This window comes from Ictidomys tridecemlineatus, chromosome 2 (genome assembly GCF_052094955.1).
Source record: "Ictidomys tridecemlineatus isolate mIctTri1 chromosome 2, mIctTri1.hap1, whole genome shotgun sequence".
Classification (NCBI taxonomy): Eukaryota; Metazoa; Chordata; class Mammalia; order Rodentia; family Sciuridae; genus Ictidomys; species Ictidomys tridecemlineatus.
Window position 1 is genome coordinate 171,014,478 of NC_135478.1, and position 16,877 is coordinate 171,031,354.

The following is a 16,877-nucleotide window of genomic DNA, read 5'->3' on the forward strand; positions in this document are numbered from 1 at the left end:
GGGGCAAACTCAGATGTCCAACAACATGTGATAAGACACTTGGGTCCACACCCCATTAGTCTGTTGCTCACTGTAACCACATGCATGCCATTTACCAAGAGCCTCAACACTTTGTTCTCATCTAACTAATCCTTACTTTGGTTCCTAACAGCCAACACAACTCTTTCAGCAAAACAGAACACTATCAGAAAGTAAAGAGTACATGATACATATTTTAAAAACCAATTAACGCTACTTGTGCAATAACTCACATTTCTGGGTATGTGACCCAAACTATGGAACAATCACTTGGTGTTTTCTTGTTTTTATATCATTTTGTGTGTGTGCTATATCACAAAATAGGAAGTTGGCTGGGTTTTATCACAACTTGCTTTGCAAACTTTCAGGGTTCACCACCCGGAAAATTAGGGCAGCCTTTTTTTCCTAAAGAACTTATATGTAAGTATCTGTAAGGCTAGGTGTGGTGGTGCATGCCTGTAATCCCAGCGGATGGGGAGGCTGAAGCAGGAGGATCGCAATGGTGAGAAACTAAGAAACTCAGTGAGACCCTGTCTCTAAATAAATAAATAAATAAATAAATATATAAAATAAAAATAAGTATTTGCAAACAGTAGCTCAAGTGTCAGGACACAAACAGCAAACAACCTTCAGGTGTAGTGGTATTTTACTTAATGAAAAAATATCTTGGGAACACCATGCAGTACTTCAAAAGATCCCTAGTTTAGGTGCCTGTCACTGAACAAGTACACTTCTTAGGCATCATTAGCATTATGAAAAGCACCCACATCACTTACCCTCTCATTTGGCTAGCTTCAAGTAAATTAGACATATACTCAAATGCACCATGAACTTTTGGAAATTCCAATTATTTTCTTGGAAATATACAAGATACCTTCCCATTATGCATGCTTCAATTAAAGTTTACATAACCAAGAATCTCTTAAGGTATCACTGAACACACAGGAAATAAAAACATTCCCATCCATAAACATACAAAAAAAGAGAAAGTTTTAAAATATTGTCATCCTGAATATTCCTGAGTTGAACAAGATTATGTCAACCAAATCTGCAATAAAATTGACTTGGAGGTATATTTGACTCACAAGTAATTATTCATGATAGTGCAGTTCAGAAGTTATGATTACTTACTATGCTGCAGAATCATTAAGCTGGTACTCTCGGGATCTGTTGAAACAGGCTTGTACACCGCTATCTTTCCACAATCTCTTTATAACTCCAGCAAGTTCTACAGTCATAAAGCCTTCTTCAGCAGCCCCAGCAAGCACAAAGAGTTGGCGGGCGTCATCCTGAACATTCAACAACCCATTTTTTAGAGAGTAAAAAGAGAGACATTAGAGATTAAAAAGTACAAATGGAGAGATTAGAGATAAAAATGCAATATTGAATTTGCTTATATTTTGATAGAAGTGTCCTAGCTTCTCTCTCTCTAAAACACCCTTAAGAAATTGGCTTAACCAAGAGAGTATAATCATAAATCAGGAGCTTATGTTTTTATGGTATTAGCAATATTCCCCAAGGCACCAGGAAGCTGCCAGAATTTCTTCAGTTATGGTACATGAAGGGGACCTGAGTTTACTATCTACACTTTTCTGCATACTAGATATGATCATTTTTGAGAAAACAGAGGAAGAGTCTTGTCTTGCTCCTTCTTGCTTAAGATGTTTTCAATCTAAGAAACATAAAACACCATGAATGATTACATTAAATAGAATCCATTTAAGTGTGAGCTTTCTGATATAATTTATAGATGCAAAATATGTTAAGAGAAAGGAAAATATCAATGTGGAGTAAGCAAGAAAGGTTTCACACACACACACACACAAATGGTCTGTAGATTCACAGGAGACTTTAAAATGTATATACATCAAAACCAAGGAGGAAGCAGTTGGGAGCAGGTGTTTGCCAACTCAGGCAAGGAGAACAAAATAAGCACATCTTGGGAATAGAAATATTCAAGACACACAGAGAAGACAACAGACAAAAAATTCTAAGTGAGAATACTGTCTATAAAGTTAGCTAAATTGTGCTTAAATATGAGGCTACTAATATTAAGTCTGATCTACAAGTAATCAACCAGTGCTGTCAAAGAAAAAAAAATGTAATGTAAGCAATAATGTGATCTAAATTTTCTAACCAACACTTAAAAGAAGCAAAAGCACAAAAGGTCACATGAAAATAATTTTAATAATATGTTTTGTTTAATCTATATACAAAAATATTATAACATGGAAACAATTAAGTTTACATGAGACAATTCAAATTTTTATACATATTGTCTTCAAAATGTGGTGTGTATTTTACACATACAGCACATGTCAATTCAGAATAGACACATTTTATTCACTCAATGGTATATGTGCATAGAAGCTACCTACCATACTTGATAATATCACTCTAGCCTCCAGGTAATAACACAGCTAATTCAAAGTGGATGGAGGAAGGGAGAAGCTGCTATCTTCATAGAGGTTTTCATTAACCTGAGACATGTTAACTGGGTGGAAAATATTATTATCAAGGGGCATTCTTCCAGATACAGATGGCCTTCAGTTTTCTATGGTTTCTGTACCGCAGATCTAACAAACTGCAGATTGAAGATATTTGAAAAAATAATTGCATTTGTACAAACTTTTTTCCTTAATCTCTAAACAATACTATATAACAACTATTTATATGACATCTACATTGTATTTAGGTATTATAAGTATTCTAGAGATAATTTAAAGTGTATGGAAAGATATGCATAGATTATATGCAAATATTGTGCCATTATGTAAGATACTTCAGAATCTTTGGATTTCAGTATCTAATGATGGTCCTAGAACCAATCCCCCACAGATACAGAAGAATAAATGTATGGTACTAAATGCTTATAAAGAGGAGGAACACATTACGATATGGTATACAGAAGAAAAGATGCAGTTGGTGACACAGCTCATAGCTGACAATGTAAATTCATCCTGCTGCCAGTTTGTGAAGCATTTCCTTTTGGGCTGGAACTCATCATGAAAAATAATTAAGTCTCAGCATGGGAACATATTATTCAAGCATATGTTCCCCTTTTTAGTAAATCACAAGAGAAATATGGGCAAGCAAGCAACATGTGCATAATATCCTTAATAAACCCCATATATCATGGTTTCAAGTCATTCTGAAAACCACTAACCCAATTCCATTAAAAGACTATTCAATTTTCTAAATATTTACTCATATGTGAGAAATTTCTACATTTGATCATTTTTATTTATTAAACTACATCAAATAATTTCTCTGTTTTGGAAAAAATGCTTTTCACTTAAGTATGCTTTTAAATGCATTTTGGTTATAGTATCTTTATTCAATTTCAATAAATTTTTGAAAGGGAAAGACCAATGCCCTCCAGGATAGGTCAGGAGATCATTCTTGCCTCTAACTTTCTAGGAAGAAGCCTAAAGAAAACGCAAAAGAAACTTTGGAAGCTCTATTTATAAACTGCACTTTCTGTGGCATTCAAAAATGTCTCTTCCTTTTTTTAGATTCAACATACAAGTGGGATCATGCAATATTTTTCTTTCTGTGTCTGGCTCATTTCACTTAGCATAACTTCCTCCACATTCAAATGAATGAACGAATGTCAAATATACAGAAAGACTTCAACAGCAGAGGGACATAGGAAGTGAGAAAGGAAATGAAGAGATGTAGTTCAAAGGTTAAAGGAACAGACATGTAGGATGATCAAGTCCAAAGAAATTACAACATTCGAACTATAAATAAACAAAAAAGTATTGCATCAGAAATTTTTGTTAAGTATATTTTAGCTGCTCTTGTCACAAAAAAATGTAACTATTTGAAATGAAGGATATGTTAATTTGCTTCAGAATAGTAACCATTTTACTATCCATATGTATCCCATAAGGTCAAATTCTAAGCCTCAAAAATAGACAGTATTAAAATGCAAAATAGCTTCTACTGGAAAAATAACTAAAACATTCACCTCCATGTCAGTAGCTGAATGTTCAGATGCTGAATTTGAGCTGGAAGGCACTGTAGAAATTATTCTATGTAATCTTTTGTTTTGTACAAAAAGAGCCCAAGGGCAAAGAGAAGTTAGACAATCTGCTTAAAGTTTCACAGCTAAAAAGTCACCCAATGGTCATTTAAATTGGTAAGTCAACAATTGCTCAGTAGCAATTGTCTAAAATAGGACAAATTTCAAAACTGCAGAATGGAGGCACTGATTTTATCTTGACAAGGAATGAGGTCTTCATAGGTTTGTATTAAAATTAATTAAGAACATTTATAAACACAAACATGAGGGTACCAAAAGGGTGTGGTACACAGTAGGAAAAGGGCAGGTATTACTGAAAACAAGATTGAAGTTTGATTAGGAGGTACAAAGGCTAGTAAATCAGTATACAGAAACTTTTCTGTGGTAATTTAAAAAAAAAAAAGAGCACCTAGCAGGGGTGTGGCTCAGTGGCAGAGAACACTTGGCTTGTGCAAGGCCCTTGTTCAATTCACAGCATTCCCCTCTAAAAAATATAAATAAAAAAGTAAAGAAAAAAGGAATGTTATTTGCCAAGCAATTATTTGAGAATAGCAAGGGGAAAAGAAATTCTTGGATGTAGCCAAGTTAAAATGTTTTTAAATTACTAAGGACTAAATGAAAATAAGATGGTTCAGAGAATGCAAATTTCATATAACATATACATATAACTCTGCTTTGAAAACTCAAAAGAAGCTACAATATGTTATTGTGTCTAGAGAGAAGTAACCAGTCTTTTTCCATGAAAATCAGGTAACACCTAGTATGCAGTACTTTCTTGCTGTTTAGTGATGTGCATTATATGTGCAACTATCATCCACTTGATCAAATCCACAAGAGTCTGTTCAGGATGGGGGAGGGGAGATGCTGAGGGACCACAATGGCTATCTCTGACATATTAAAGATCATAAAAGGTAAGAAGGAGTAAACTTCCTGTTGAGCTTAGAGCAGAAAAAGGAGCATTCTTAAGACAAAAGATATAAGCTTTCAATTGAATATTGGGAACACACTTTAACAATCACAGCAACCTAAAAGAATAAAAAAAATGGACAGAAAATTTTTCCTTTTTTCTTTTTGCCCCTTTCAGTTCTAGAGATTTAATCCAGGGGAATTTGACACTGAACTATTCCCAGACTTTTGTTTGTTTTTTAATTTGTAGAGAAGGTCTCACCAAGTTGCCAAGGCTGACCTCAAATGTGCATTCCTCCTGCCTCAACCTCCCAAGTAGGTGGGATTACAGGCATGTGCCACTGCACCAGGTAATGCAGAGGTTGGGGGATTTAAACAGAAGCTAGATAACATAGCAGACAAAACTTATGGAGGAGACTGAGTTCACATAAAAAATATCAAAAAAGACATTCTAATGTATAGGCTAAATAATATTAAAAAATAGTGATATCTATGAATTTTGAGTCATAGGAATAAGAGATTAATGTCAAGGTTGACTTATAAATGAATGTCTTGATTCAGCGGCTTATCTTAAACCACATAGGATAAAAACTTCTCATTATTTAATCTACCATACTTATATAGCATACCATTTTACTCCAATAAATTTAAAACAACTGTACTGTTCTATTGTATCCTTAAGGAAAGCTTAAGAACTTTAATGTGTTCATCACACCATGGCTCATGGTGCCCATTATAAGATGTTAAAGGGTTGCTTTAAGAAACAAGTATGTGTCAAACACACATTTTCTGTAAAAACACAAATCTAAGTAAAAAAGACTTGAGGCAAGAAAATAGGCAGTCATTATTCTTTTTTTCCATAAGATTGTTTAAAAGGGGAAAAAAGCCTAAAAATAAAATAAGTTAATTTTAACTAAATTGCAGAGAGCAAAAATTTTAACTAAATTGCAGTGAATTTAGTATGAAGCATAAGCTTCATTATATCAAGAAGGAAAATTACTGATAAAATGTATGACACAAATATAATTTTAATGCCTATTCATGAATATTATATATGTATACATATTTTCAAAATATAAAATAAAGAAATATTGATACTTATATGTTCTTTATATGAATAACAGAAACTGTTGTCAATGGAGATACAGAAGAATATGGTAAGAAGTGAAATGAGGAAGGTAGAAATATGAAGTGCTAGAAGCACACATTATTTTTCAAGTAACTATCATTTTTGCATATATTGATATTTCTCAAAACGAAAACAATATAAAAGTATAAGTTCCTTCATTTTATGTCTCAAATATAAATCGGGAGCTGTAATAAATGACTCAAATATTAATCAAGAAAAAACAAATTAAAAATAACTAGAGACATTTTGAAAAAGAAGACTGGAGAAAGAGAGCTGATATTATTGGATATTAAAAGCCTATAATATGTAGAACAGTCTGGAATTAATATAGGTCAATAGGAGAAACAATTCCAAATCTGAATTCACTTTTATGATAAGGCAGCAAGACAAATCAATTGGAAAGGATATGATTATTCAAAATTAGTTATGTAAAGAAGAAAAATAATGTTGAATCTTATTCAATGCACAGAACAAATACAAGTTTCAAAGGGATTAAAAAACAAACACAAAAAACAATATTAAAACTCACTACCCTAAAACACTATAAACATATCAAATCTTTGGTTGACAGAGGATGTTCTAAATTGAAGCATAATACAAGAAATAATAGGAGAGGTTATACTGGCCAAATTATATTGTTTGTTATATTGCCTACTGCATGCATGTATAAATATGTATTAACAAATCCTATCAGTATGTACAAGTATAATGTACCAATAAAAATGTCAGAAAAAATTATATATGTATCCATAAGATTGAAGGCAATAAGCAAATTATGAAAGAAATTTCTATCACAGACAAGGGTCAACACATAGGTATGTGCAAACAAGCAAATATGGTAACCAAAACACCAAGACTCCAGTGGTTAAATATATATAAAACACAAGCCACAGAGAAATAAAATCTAGTCAATGAAGATATAGAAAGCGACATAATTATATTAAAATTGAAAATTCAAATTAAATCAATGTAAAATTTACAAAAAGCAAATTAGCAAAGTTTGTTTTATTTTGTTTTGTTTAATATAAGACTCCTAAATTTTGGATATCCCGAATACTTTAAGAAAAGGTACCTCATAGGCCATTGCTTGGAAGGTAAACTGATAACAACCTTTCTCAAAGGCAATCTGGCAAACAGACATACACAAACCAACTCAATAAGGAAATAAATTACAAATTTATTACAGAAAAGTGAGCATTATGCAAGAGAACACTAAGAATTGAGGCAGAAATAGATGTTGTTTAAGTGGAGTTAAGGAAAAGTTTCTATTCCTTACAGAATAAGGTATTTCAAGTGCTTTTCCAGCTGTTATGAAGGACAAGGCATGTATTTTGGTTTATATTGTTTCTAATTTATTTTGTAACTAATACTACTAGAAAACTATAATTAAAGAAATCTATATACATTTTTATATTTTGTATGTTTATATATTTATATTTGAATGCTATTTATATATAAATCTATATTATATATAACTGTCAATTTCTATAAATCCATATACATACTTATCCTTATTCTGTTCTCATTTTATACACATTCTTGGGACAGGCACTGGTCCATTGACCACATTTTGTGCAACAGTGTTCTAAGTAACCAGTACCTGAGGCACACTAATGACCCTCCAGCTTAACAATATTAGAAATATAACAGAGTATGTTGTCAATATGTTATCATTCACAAAAGAACCACCCTCATTTCAAGGGATTTGTAAAAAGACATTGGGTATAAAATTTGATTGCTCTATGCCAGCCTTGAAAAACTGTTTTCTGTCATTTTAAATAACTAATGTATAATCTGCTTTGCAAATCTCCTAACTGCCAAATATGATGCAAACCATAGCACATTAGTCATCATTATTTCTTAAAATTTTACACCTTTGTAGCCAATTCTCACCAAATCACTCTACATTTAAGATGTAATTCCAATCGAAATATCAACTGGGTTTTTAAAATGTTTTGTTTTCAAGAGAGTTGAGGAGAATTCATTCTCAAGTTCACATGGAAGAGAAATGCTTAAAAGCATATCTGGTTAAAAACAACAACAGAATGAGGTGATTTTTACCTGCTAGCTGCCAATTAACCCTATGAAGCAACAGAAATCAAAATAATGTGATTCTGACCATAATGACTGTATAAAACTTGTAAATAATAAAACAACCAACAAACATTTTATTGGGCATCTATTATGATCAAAGAATGTGTTAAACACTTTATATTCTTTTTGTCTGTTCCTAACAACCCTGCAAATTAGATGTTATCATTATTTCTCTTCTAATGAAACATGCTTAGAGAGGTTAATTAACTTAGCTAGTAGTTGGATGGGTAAATAAAAAACAAATTATCAGTAGGGAAAAAAAGGTGTTCAAATCAAAAGTTAAAGCAGCATTTTTACCTAAATGGGATGATTATTTTCAAAATGGCTACTGGCAAGAATCAATTCCAATGGAGGTGTACAAAACAATATATATAAAAAACAAAACTAGGCATTCTAGAAAAATATGAAAATTTAAAAATAATTGTAACATGAAGACTATCTTTCTATGAAGACGGAACACAGAAGTTAGAATTGATTGAAAAACAAAAACAAATAAAACCCCAGGTCTCTAACAAGAAGTTTTTCATAAACACGGGAAAAAATATTTGCCATACACACACACACACACACACACACACACACACACACATACTTGAAAAGGACAAGCAATTTAACAGAACAATGTAAGAAGACTAAGAGAGGTTAACAGGAGAAACAGCTGTTACAATGCAGAAGGTTGTAAAGCAAATCTATGGCACTGACCAGAATTCAATATCTGATTATCCTTCAACTTAGGAACTGATACTTCAGAAACAGGAATATATTCAGACTGCCTGTGAATAAACTGTTTCTTATTTGCTAAATGCTTTTTCCTTATTTACTCCTGATTCAATACCCAGCTCAAACTTCCCTTCCCACCTCCGGTCCAAAGTGAATCCATCTACACATCCCTGAACATAACTTTGAGGGCCTAGTGGTTCTTCAGAGGTGTGTAAAGGCAAGGCAACCCAACAGGGAAGAGTCAAATCACAAACAGTGTGAGGATAGGTGTCTGTGTGGATGAGTTAATAGGGACCACAAAGGCCAACAGAAGTAAGGTCTGAGAGGAGGAAGAAACAGATGCAAAGCAGACCATATTAGATTCCAAAACCTCAGGTAAACCAACTAAAAAAGAAAAGATAAGAAAAGGCTTATGGTGAGGTATCATGGTATGGTAAGGGATTATTCCTGGTCATTCCTGAAACTAAGCTGAAATTAACTTTTTAAAAAGGTGATGGAGGTGTAAGAAAATAATATTCCTTGAGAGAATAATATGAAAAAAAATCCTCTTTCAAAGTTGCTTGCACTAGCCAGGCATAGTGGCACACACCTATAAACCAGCTACTCAACTGAGTCAGAGGATTACAAATTCAAAGCAAGACTGGGCAACTTAGTAGAACTCTTGTCTCAAAAAAAAAGGAAAAAAGGACTGGTGATGCAGCTCAGTGGTAGAGTGCCCTTGCACTGAACCTTCATTAGCTCCCACCTTATAGGGTACAAATCTTTTTTTCATAGCCACATACAAGATTTGAATGCAGAATACTACATACATTATTGACAAAATGTTTTAAATACCATAATTGGAACTGGAATTGGTATAAATTTTATTAATTCTTTCTCCTTAATCTAAGAGTAGAGTCCTTATATGTACTCCTTTTACATAAAGATTAAAAAGTTAAGTGTGATTAACATTTCTAAAATTTTAAGATTATTTTAATAAATCATAATTCTGCTGAATTTTTTTTGAAATATATGTCCAGAATACTGATACATTATTCAATGTACTGCCCTACTACTCAATCTGTAATTTATCCACTTATCATTTGTTCATTCAACACATGTTTACTGGACATGTGTTGAATGAAAAATTATAAATGAATACATTATTTTAAATGACCTGCAGTCCTCTATTGTACCTTGTATCTCCAGATTCCTTCATCCTACACATCTCCTACTTTGTCCCCTTTGACCTATGTCTCCTCCTTCCCTTGCACCCCACCACCCAGCCCCTGGTGATCATTGTTTTATTCTCTAATTCTGCACAGATGACTTTTCTTGGTTTTAGTTCTACATGTAAATGAAATCAGGCAAAATTTTTATCTGTATCCAGCTTTATTTCACTAAATAATACCCTTCAGATTCATTCATGTTGAGGAAAAAACTTTTCGGAGTCTGAACAATATTCCATTGTGTGTTGTGTGTGTGTGTGTGTGTGTGTGTGTGTGTGTGTGTGTGTGTGTGTGTGCTCGAGTGAGTCTCCCCACATGTGTACACACATCACATTCTCTTTACCTATTTGTCCACTGACAGGTTGTTTCCCTACCTTGGCTATTTTGAATAAACAATGCAATGAACACAGAACTGCAGATACCATAATCAAGTGGTTATTTTGCCTCCTTTTAGTTTATACCCAGAAGAGTGATAAATGGATCATAATTTTATTTTTAATTTCTTTGGAAACTTCCTACTGTTTTCATAATGAATGAGTCAATATGCATTCTTACCAAGAGTGCACTAGGGTTCCCTCTTTTCCACATTCTCATCAAAATCTGTTATCTCTTTCTTTTTGACAACATGAGGAGTATAGCTAATTAAACTGAAAGGGATTTTTGTTAAACAAGATTGTAGATGCCTCCCCCACCCCCAACACACACTCAGTGTGAGATGATATGTAAGTTAATTTATTTCATTATAGTACCAATATTACTATGTATACATATCTAACGACAATGTCATAAATTTCAAAAAATAAAATTTGGTCTTAAAAAGGATCTTAAAATCTACATGAAAATTTTAATTAACATGCTAAAGCCTTTAAAATTTTTGTTTAAAAGGAAAAACAGTAATTTATAAGAAAATTTTAAAGTAACTCATAATCAAGCCCGGTTTATTTTAGATTTCTCTAACCTATATTTCCTAATATGGGTTTTATTCATTTTCCTTTCTTATTAAGCATGAATTTCCCTGGATGTTAAAAGTAAACAACAATAACAACAAACTGAAAGACAGAAAGTTATAGTCTCTATGCAGAAAATCTTCATGGTATTAGTAAGGAGACGTATGTGTGTGCTCGTGTGCGCACACACACAACATAAAAAGATAAAAGAACTATTAAAAAGCAGCACAGTATTATTAATAATATACATACTTTGTGCAAAAAAAGAGCTAAGCTTCAGTTAAAGGTTTTTCATCAAGTTTTATAACAGTTATTAAAAAAGAATCAGTAAAGTACTCAAATAGCAAACAATCAAATGGGAGCTGGGGAAAAACAATGTTTTGTGGACAGTACCAACCAATATTGCTTTGAATCAAACTGAAAACAAATTACTGGGTCAAAGAAAGAAGCACAGGCACAGAGCCTTGATCATTCTAGATTGTAATATTTTCTAGGTTTCAGTTTTTCTTTACTAGGAAAATAAAGGAGTGAAACTAGCTTGTCTTCAAAGGTCCGCTTTAGCTCTTAAATTTGATACATGTTTTTTAGTGGCCAATACTTTCCTATTGCAAAGATAAGCAAACTTTTGCACTGTTTTCATTATTCAAGATTAGATTTCTTTGCAGTCTGGGCATGAATACGAATAAGTAGGTCATTTCAGAATTCTAAATTATAAGAACAGATTTTAAATAGTGTTAGTGTAAGCAGTTTACAATGTATTAACTACAAAAATATTGTTATGGGGACTGCTACAGATTGTATCTGAAATGTCCCCTAAAGCCACATGTGCTTAAGGCCTGGAACCCTGCCCATGGGGCTATTTGGAGGTGGTGGAACAATTGGGAGGTAGGGCCTAATGGGAGGTCTTAGGTTACTGGAGGCACGCCCTTAAATAGGATCATGGAAGACTGATCTTTTCTTCTCTCTCTTTTCACTTCTTGGCTGCCAAGAGGTGAGTAGCTTCCTTGGCTACCTGCTACCACCACGATGTATTTCCTCACTATAGGCCCAAAGCAACAGGCCAATCATACAAGGGCTAAAATCTCTGAAACTGTGAGGCAAAAGAGACATGTTCTCCTTTTAAGTTGATTACACCAGGTATTTTTTACAGTAATAGAAAACCAATGAATACAAAAACAGAGGTACTTGATACATGTTATATAGAAAGTATTACATCAATAATAATTATTGAATTATCCCAATTACCTGATGGATAAGGTAAGTGTAACCATGAAGGAGAGAATAAACTATACTGTGTATGTTCATTTCACTCACTTCTAAAGTTCCTGACTCACGTCTATCCTTTTGACTCCTTGTATAAAAGAGTCCTGATTAGTTAACAAGTTATTCTTTTTACTTATCAAGCCTACTGCAATAAAATAACTTACCGCCCGAGCCGAGTCACCAAAGTCTATCTTCAACCGCCCCATGGCCCTAATGATGGCAATGATCGACTGGATGGTGTTACTGTAGACCACTGCTCTGTACTGCTTACATTCCTCCTCTGAGTAGCCAGCTTCATGGATAATTCTAATGAAATGAAAGCAAAGAAAAAGCACTTTCTTTGATGAAGGGTATACTTAAAACATAAAAAAAAATTTCCATGTTTTAAATCTACTTACTTCATCTGCTTCACTATTGTACTTTTTCCTGATTCACCAGCACCTAAAAAACAAAATAAAGAATTTCTAATTGTAACTTTCAACCTAAGTAAATCCAACTCCCAGAACACACATGTACACTATGGGTCTCTTAAGAAAATGAGATACAAAGCAGCAACTCCATAGGATGAACAAGTGTAAGACCCACTATACAACATGAGTACTATAGTTCATAATAGTGTAGTAGTATATTTGGGATTTCTTTCTATTTTATTAGAAATTTGTTTTGTTTTTGCTTTTGTGGTGCTGGGGACCAAGTCAGGGCCTTGTGCATGTTGAGCAAGCGCTTTAACCACTATAAATACCCATCCCCATATTGAGAATTTGGGTCAAATAAGTGAATTATAGCTGTTGTTGGCATGGGAGAAAAATGTATTGGTTAGATAAGCTGATAGAAATATTAATTTCAACTGTATTAACCATTTGAGACTCGGTGTGTGTGTTTGAGAGACTTAGTTATGTGCCATGTAGTATACCTTAAAAATACACTATAAGATCTATTTAAAAAAATAAGTGAGCTTTATTAATTCAAAATATATGGAAACTTTTTCAGATGCAAGTCCTATTGTCTCTTTCTTCATAATATACTCAAATTCAATAAACTCAATTGAAAAAATCCTTTCATTGTTGTTTGTGTATATCTTCTAAAGCTCTAACAAGTTCCATCTTTTATTAAAACTGAAGCACTATAAATGAGTTTCATTCTAGGTTTTAGTCCATATCAGCAGATGTTTTCACTGCTTGGCCAATTGGTTTTAAATTTTGGCTCTTGTGAAGTAGAATGGCAGCAGTACTGAGAAAGTGCATACAAAGTTTAAAACACAAATAGGAAAAGAAGAACTCAAATTATTATTTGCTGATGACATGATTCTATATTTAGAGGATCCAAAACTCTACCAAAAAACTTTTAGAATTAATTAATAAATTCAGTAAAGTAGCAGAATATAAAATCAATACCCATAAATCAAATGCATTTCTATATATCAGTGATGAATCCTCTGAAAGAGAAATTAGGAAAACTACCCCATTCACAAGAGCCTCAAAAAATAAATAAATAAATAAAATGCTTGGGAATCAATAAAAGAGATGAAAGACCTCTACAATGAAAACTACAGAACATTAAAGAAAGAAATTGAAGAAGACCTTAGAAGTTGGAAAGATCTTTCATGCTCTTGGATAGGCAAAATGAATATTGTCAAAATGGCCATACTACCCAACATGCTATACAGATTCAATGTGATTCCAATTAAAATCCCATCACCATCCCTTATAGAAATAGAGAAAGCAATCATGAAATTCATTTAGAAAAAGAAGAGAACCAAAATTGCCAAAGCAATCCTCAGCAACAAGAGTAAAGGAGGAGGCATCACAATACCAGTACTTAAAATATACTACAAAGTTCTAGTAATAAAAACATCATGGTATTGGCACCAAAATAGACATGTAGACCAATGGCAGAGAACAGAAGACACAAAGTCAAATTCACATAAATACAGTTATATGAGATAACTGAACAAAGTTATATGAGATACAGGACAAAGGCGCCAAAAACATACATTGGATTAAAGACAGTCTCTTCAACAAATGGTAAGAGAGAACTGGAAATCCAAATGCAGCAAAATGAAAATAAACCTGTCTCACCATGCAGAAAATTCAACTCAAAGTAGATTAAGGACCTAGGAATTATTCAAGAGACCCTGAGCCTTACAGAGAAAAAAGAAGACCCAAATCATCATGTCAGATTAGGCCCTGACTTTTTTTTTTTTTTTTTTTTTGAGAGAGAGGGAGGGAGGGAGAGGGAGAATTTTTTAATATTTATTTTTCAGTTTTCGGAGGATACAACATCTTTGTTTGTATGTGGTGCTGAGGATCGGACCCGGGCCGCATGCACGCCAGGTGAGCGCGCTACTGCTTGAGCCACATCCCCAGCCCCTAGGCCCTGACTTTCTTAACAAGACTTCTAAAGCACAAGAAATAAAATCAACAATTAATAAATGGAATGGACTCAAACTAAAAAGCTTCTTCTCAGCAAAAGAACCAATCAGTATGATGAAGAAAGAGCCTACATTCTGGGAGCAAATTTTGCCACAGGCATATCAGATAGAGCACTAATCTCCTGGATATATAAAGAACTAAAAAAAATCTTAGCATTAAAAAAAAAAAAAACAACCCAATCAATAAATGGGGTAAAGAGCTGAACAGACACTTCTCAAAAGAAGATATACTTTTGATCAACAAATATATGAAAAAATGTTCAACATCTGTAGTAATTAGAGAAATGTAGATCAAAAGTACTATAAGATTTCATCTAACGCCAGTCAGAATGGCAGTTATCAAGAATACAGACAACAAATAAGGTTGGCAAGGATGTGGGGGAAAAGGCACACTCATGCATTACTGGTAGGACTGCAAATGGGTGTAACCACTCTGGAAAGCAGTATGGAGATTCCTAGAAAACTTGGAATGGAATCACTATTTGACCCAGCTATCCCTCTCCTCTTCAGACTATACCCAAAGAACTTAAAAACAGTATACTACAGGGACACAGCCACATCAATGTTTATAGCAGCACAATTCACAATGGCTAAACTGTGGAATCAACCTAGATACCCTTCAATAAATGAATGGATAAAGAACCTGTGGTATACATACACAATGGAATATGACTCAGCATTAAAAGAGGATAAAAGCATGGCATTTGCAGGTAAATGGATGGAGTTGGAGAATATCATGGTAAGTGAAGTAAGCCAATCCCAAAACACCAAAGGCCAGATGTTGTCTCTGATAAGTGGGTGCTGATCTGTAATGGCAGAGGGTCATGGGGAAAATGGAGAAATTGTGATTGGGCAAAGAGGAGGGAGAAGAGGGAAGGGGCATGGCAGCAGGAAAGATGGTGGAATGAGATGGACATCATTACCCTAGGTGCATGTATGACTGCACATATGGTGCGACACTACATCGTGTACAACCAGAGAAATGAAAAGTTGTGCTGCAATTGTGTATGATGAATCAAAATGCATTCTGCTGTCATATATACCTCATTAAAATCAATAAATTTTTTAAAAGGTTTAAAACATGTCACTACAGCTCTGTCTTATGCAATTATGTTCAACCAGCACCCCTGAACACCTAACACAGTGAACACTGGGGGGATGCAATGGTATGTTAGACAAAAAGTCCACCGGGTTTTTTCATCTTCCTTTCACACAAGTCAAAAAGCCTTTCTCAAAACTCCTTCACTCTTTACACATGCAGGGTCTCTTTATGATGAGTCCCTCCCATTGTACTACTCTCACATAAAAATATTACTAATGAAATGACCACTTACAAAGTCAGTGTCCTCTTAAATACCCTTCCTTCCCACTTAACAGTAACTGCTATCTTTATATTAAATTAGACCAATATGTCAAACCTCTCAATTGGTGGATATTGAGAACATCTGAGCAGAGACGGACAAAGGTAAGACAGGATGAGCCTGTTGCCACAGGTACACACCCTGCAGGAATTTATTACTGTTTGAGGGACAGAACTCAGGATTTTCATCACCTGAGCCCCATTTCCCCAGCCATTCCTACAGTGTTTTATGTTAAGCATTACTGAGCACTGCTGCTGGCCATGCAACAAGCCTTCAAAAATATCGTTTCCCATGACTAAATACACTTTCTCTCTTCCTCTTGTCACCTGGTGATCCTCTATCCCCTGTGTCAACCCTCCGATCCACTCCACACATGATGCTTGCTGCCTTTCACTGTGCACACATTCCTATCTGATTTCTCAGCTGCTATCTTGTGCTAGACACAGTCAACCAAACAGAAATGCTCTTAAGTTTATTTCAGCTATTTGTGATGGACAAAACTAGATGGTAACACTCCAGGCTTCCTCTTTCCTTTTGCCCCCTTTCTCCCTGGAGCCACAGACACACATGCCAACATACATTTAGACAGACAGACAGACACACACACACACACACACACACACACACACACACACACACATATATACACAAAACATCAGAGGCCTCGGAGACGATTTGCAGCCACAGGTTGTAGTTCCTTGGCCTCTGAAAAATTTGAGGCAAAAACTGCAGAATATTTACTTGTGGTCTGATATTCAAGAAATTCACCCAAG

General features: G+C 34.1%; 1 protein-coding gene across 2 annotated transcripts in view; it reads right to left on the bottom strand.

Moving 5' to 3' along the window:
• The window catches only part of Gnai1 (G protein subunit alpha i1), an 82,904-nt gene that overhangs the window by 17,804 nt on the left and 48,223 nt on the right, over positions 1–16,877 (bottom strand). For both annotated transcript variants that reach the window (XM_005340665.5, XM_078040141.1), the window contains exons 2-4: positions 12,711–12,753; positions 12,477–12,618; positions 1,150–1,307 (exon numbers count right to left, since the gene is read on the bottom strand). In XM_005340665.5, coding sequence (XP_005340722.1) covers positions 1,150–1,307; positions 12,477–12,618; positions 12,711–12,753 — 343 coding nt within the window. The remainder of the gene's footprint in view (positions 1–1,149; positions 1,308–12,476; positions 12,619–12,710; positions 12,754–16,877) is intronic.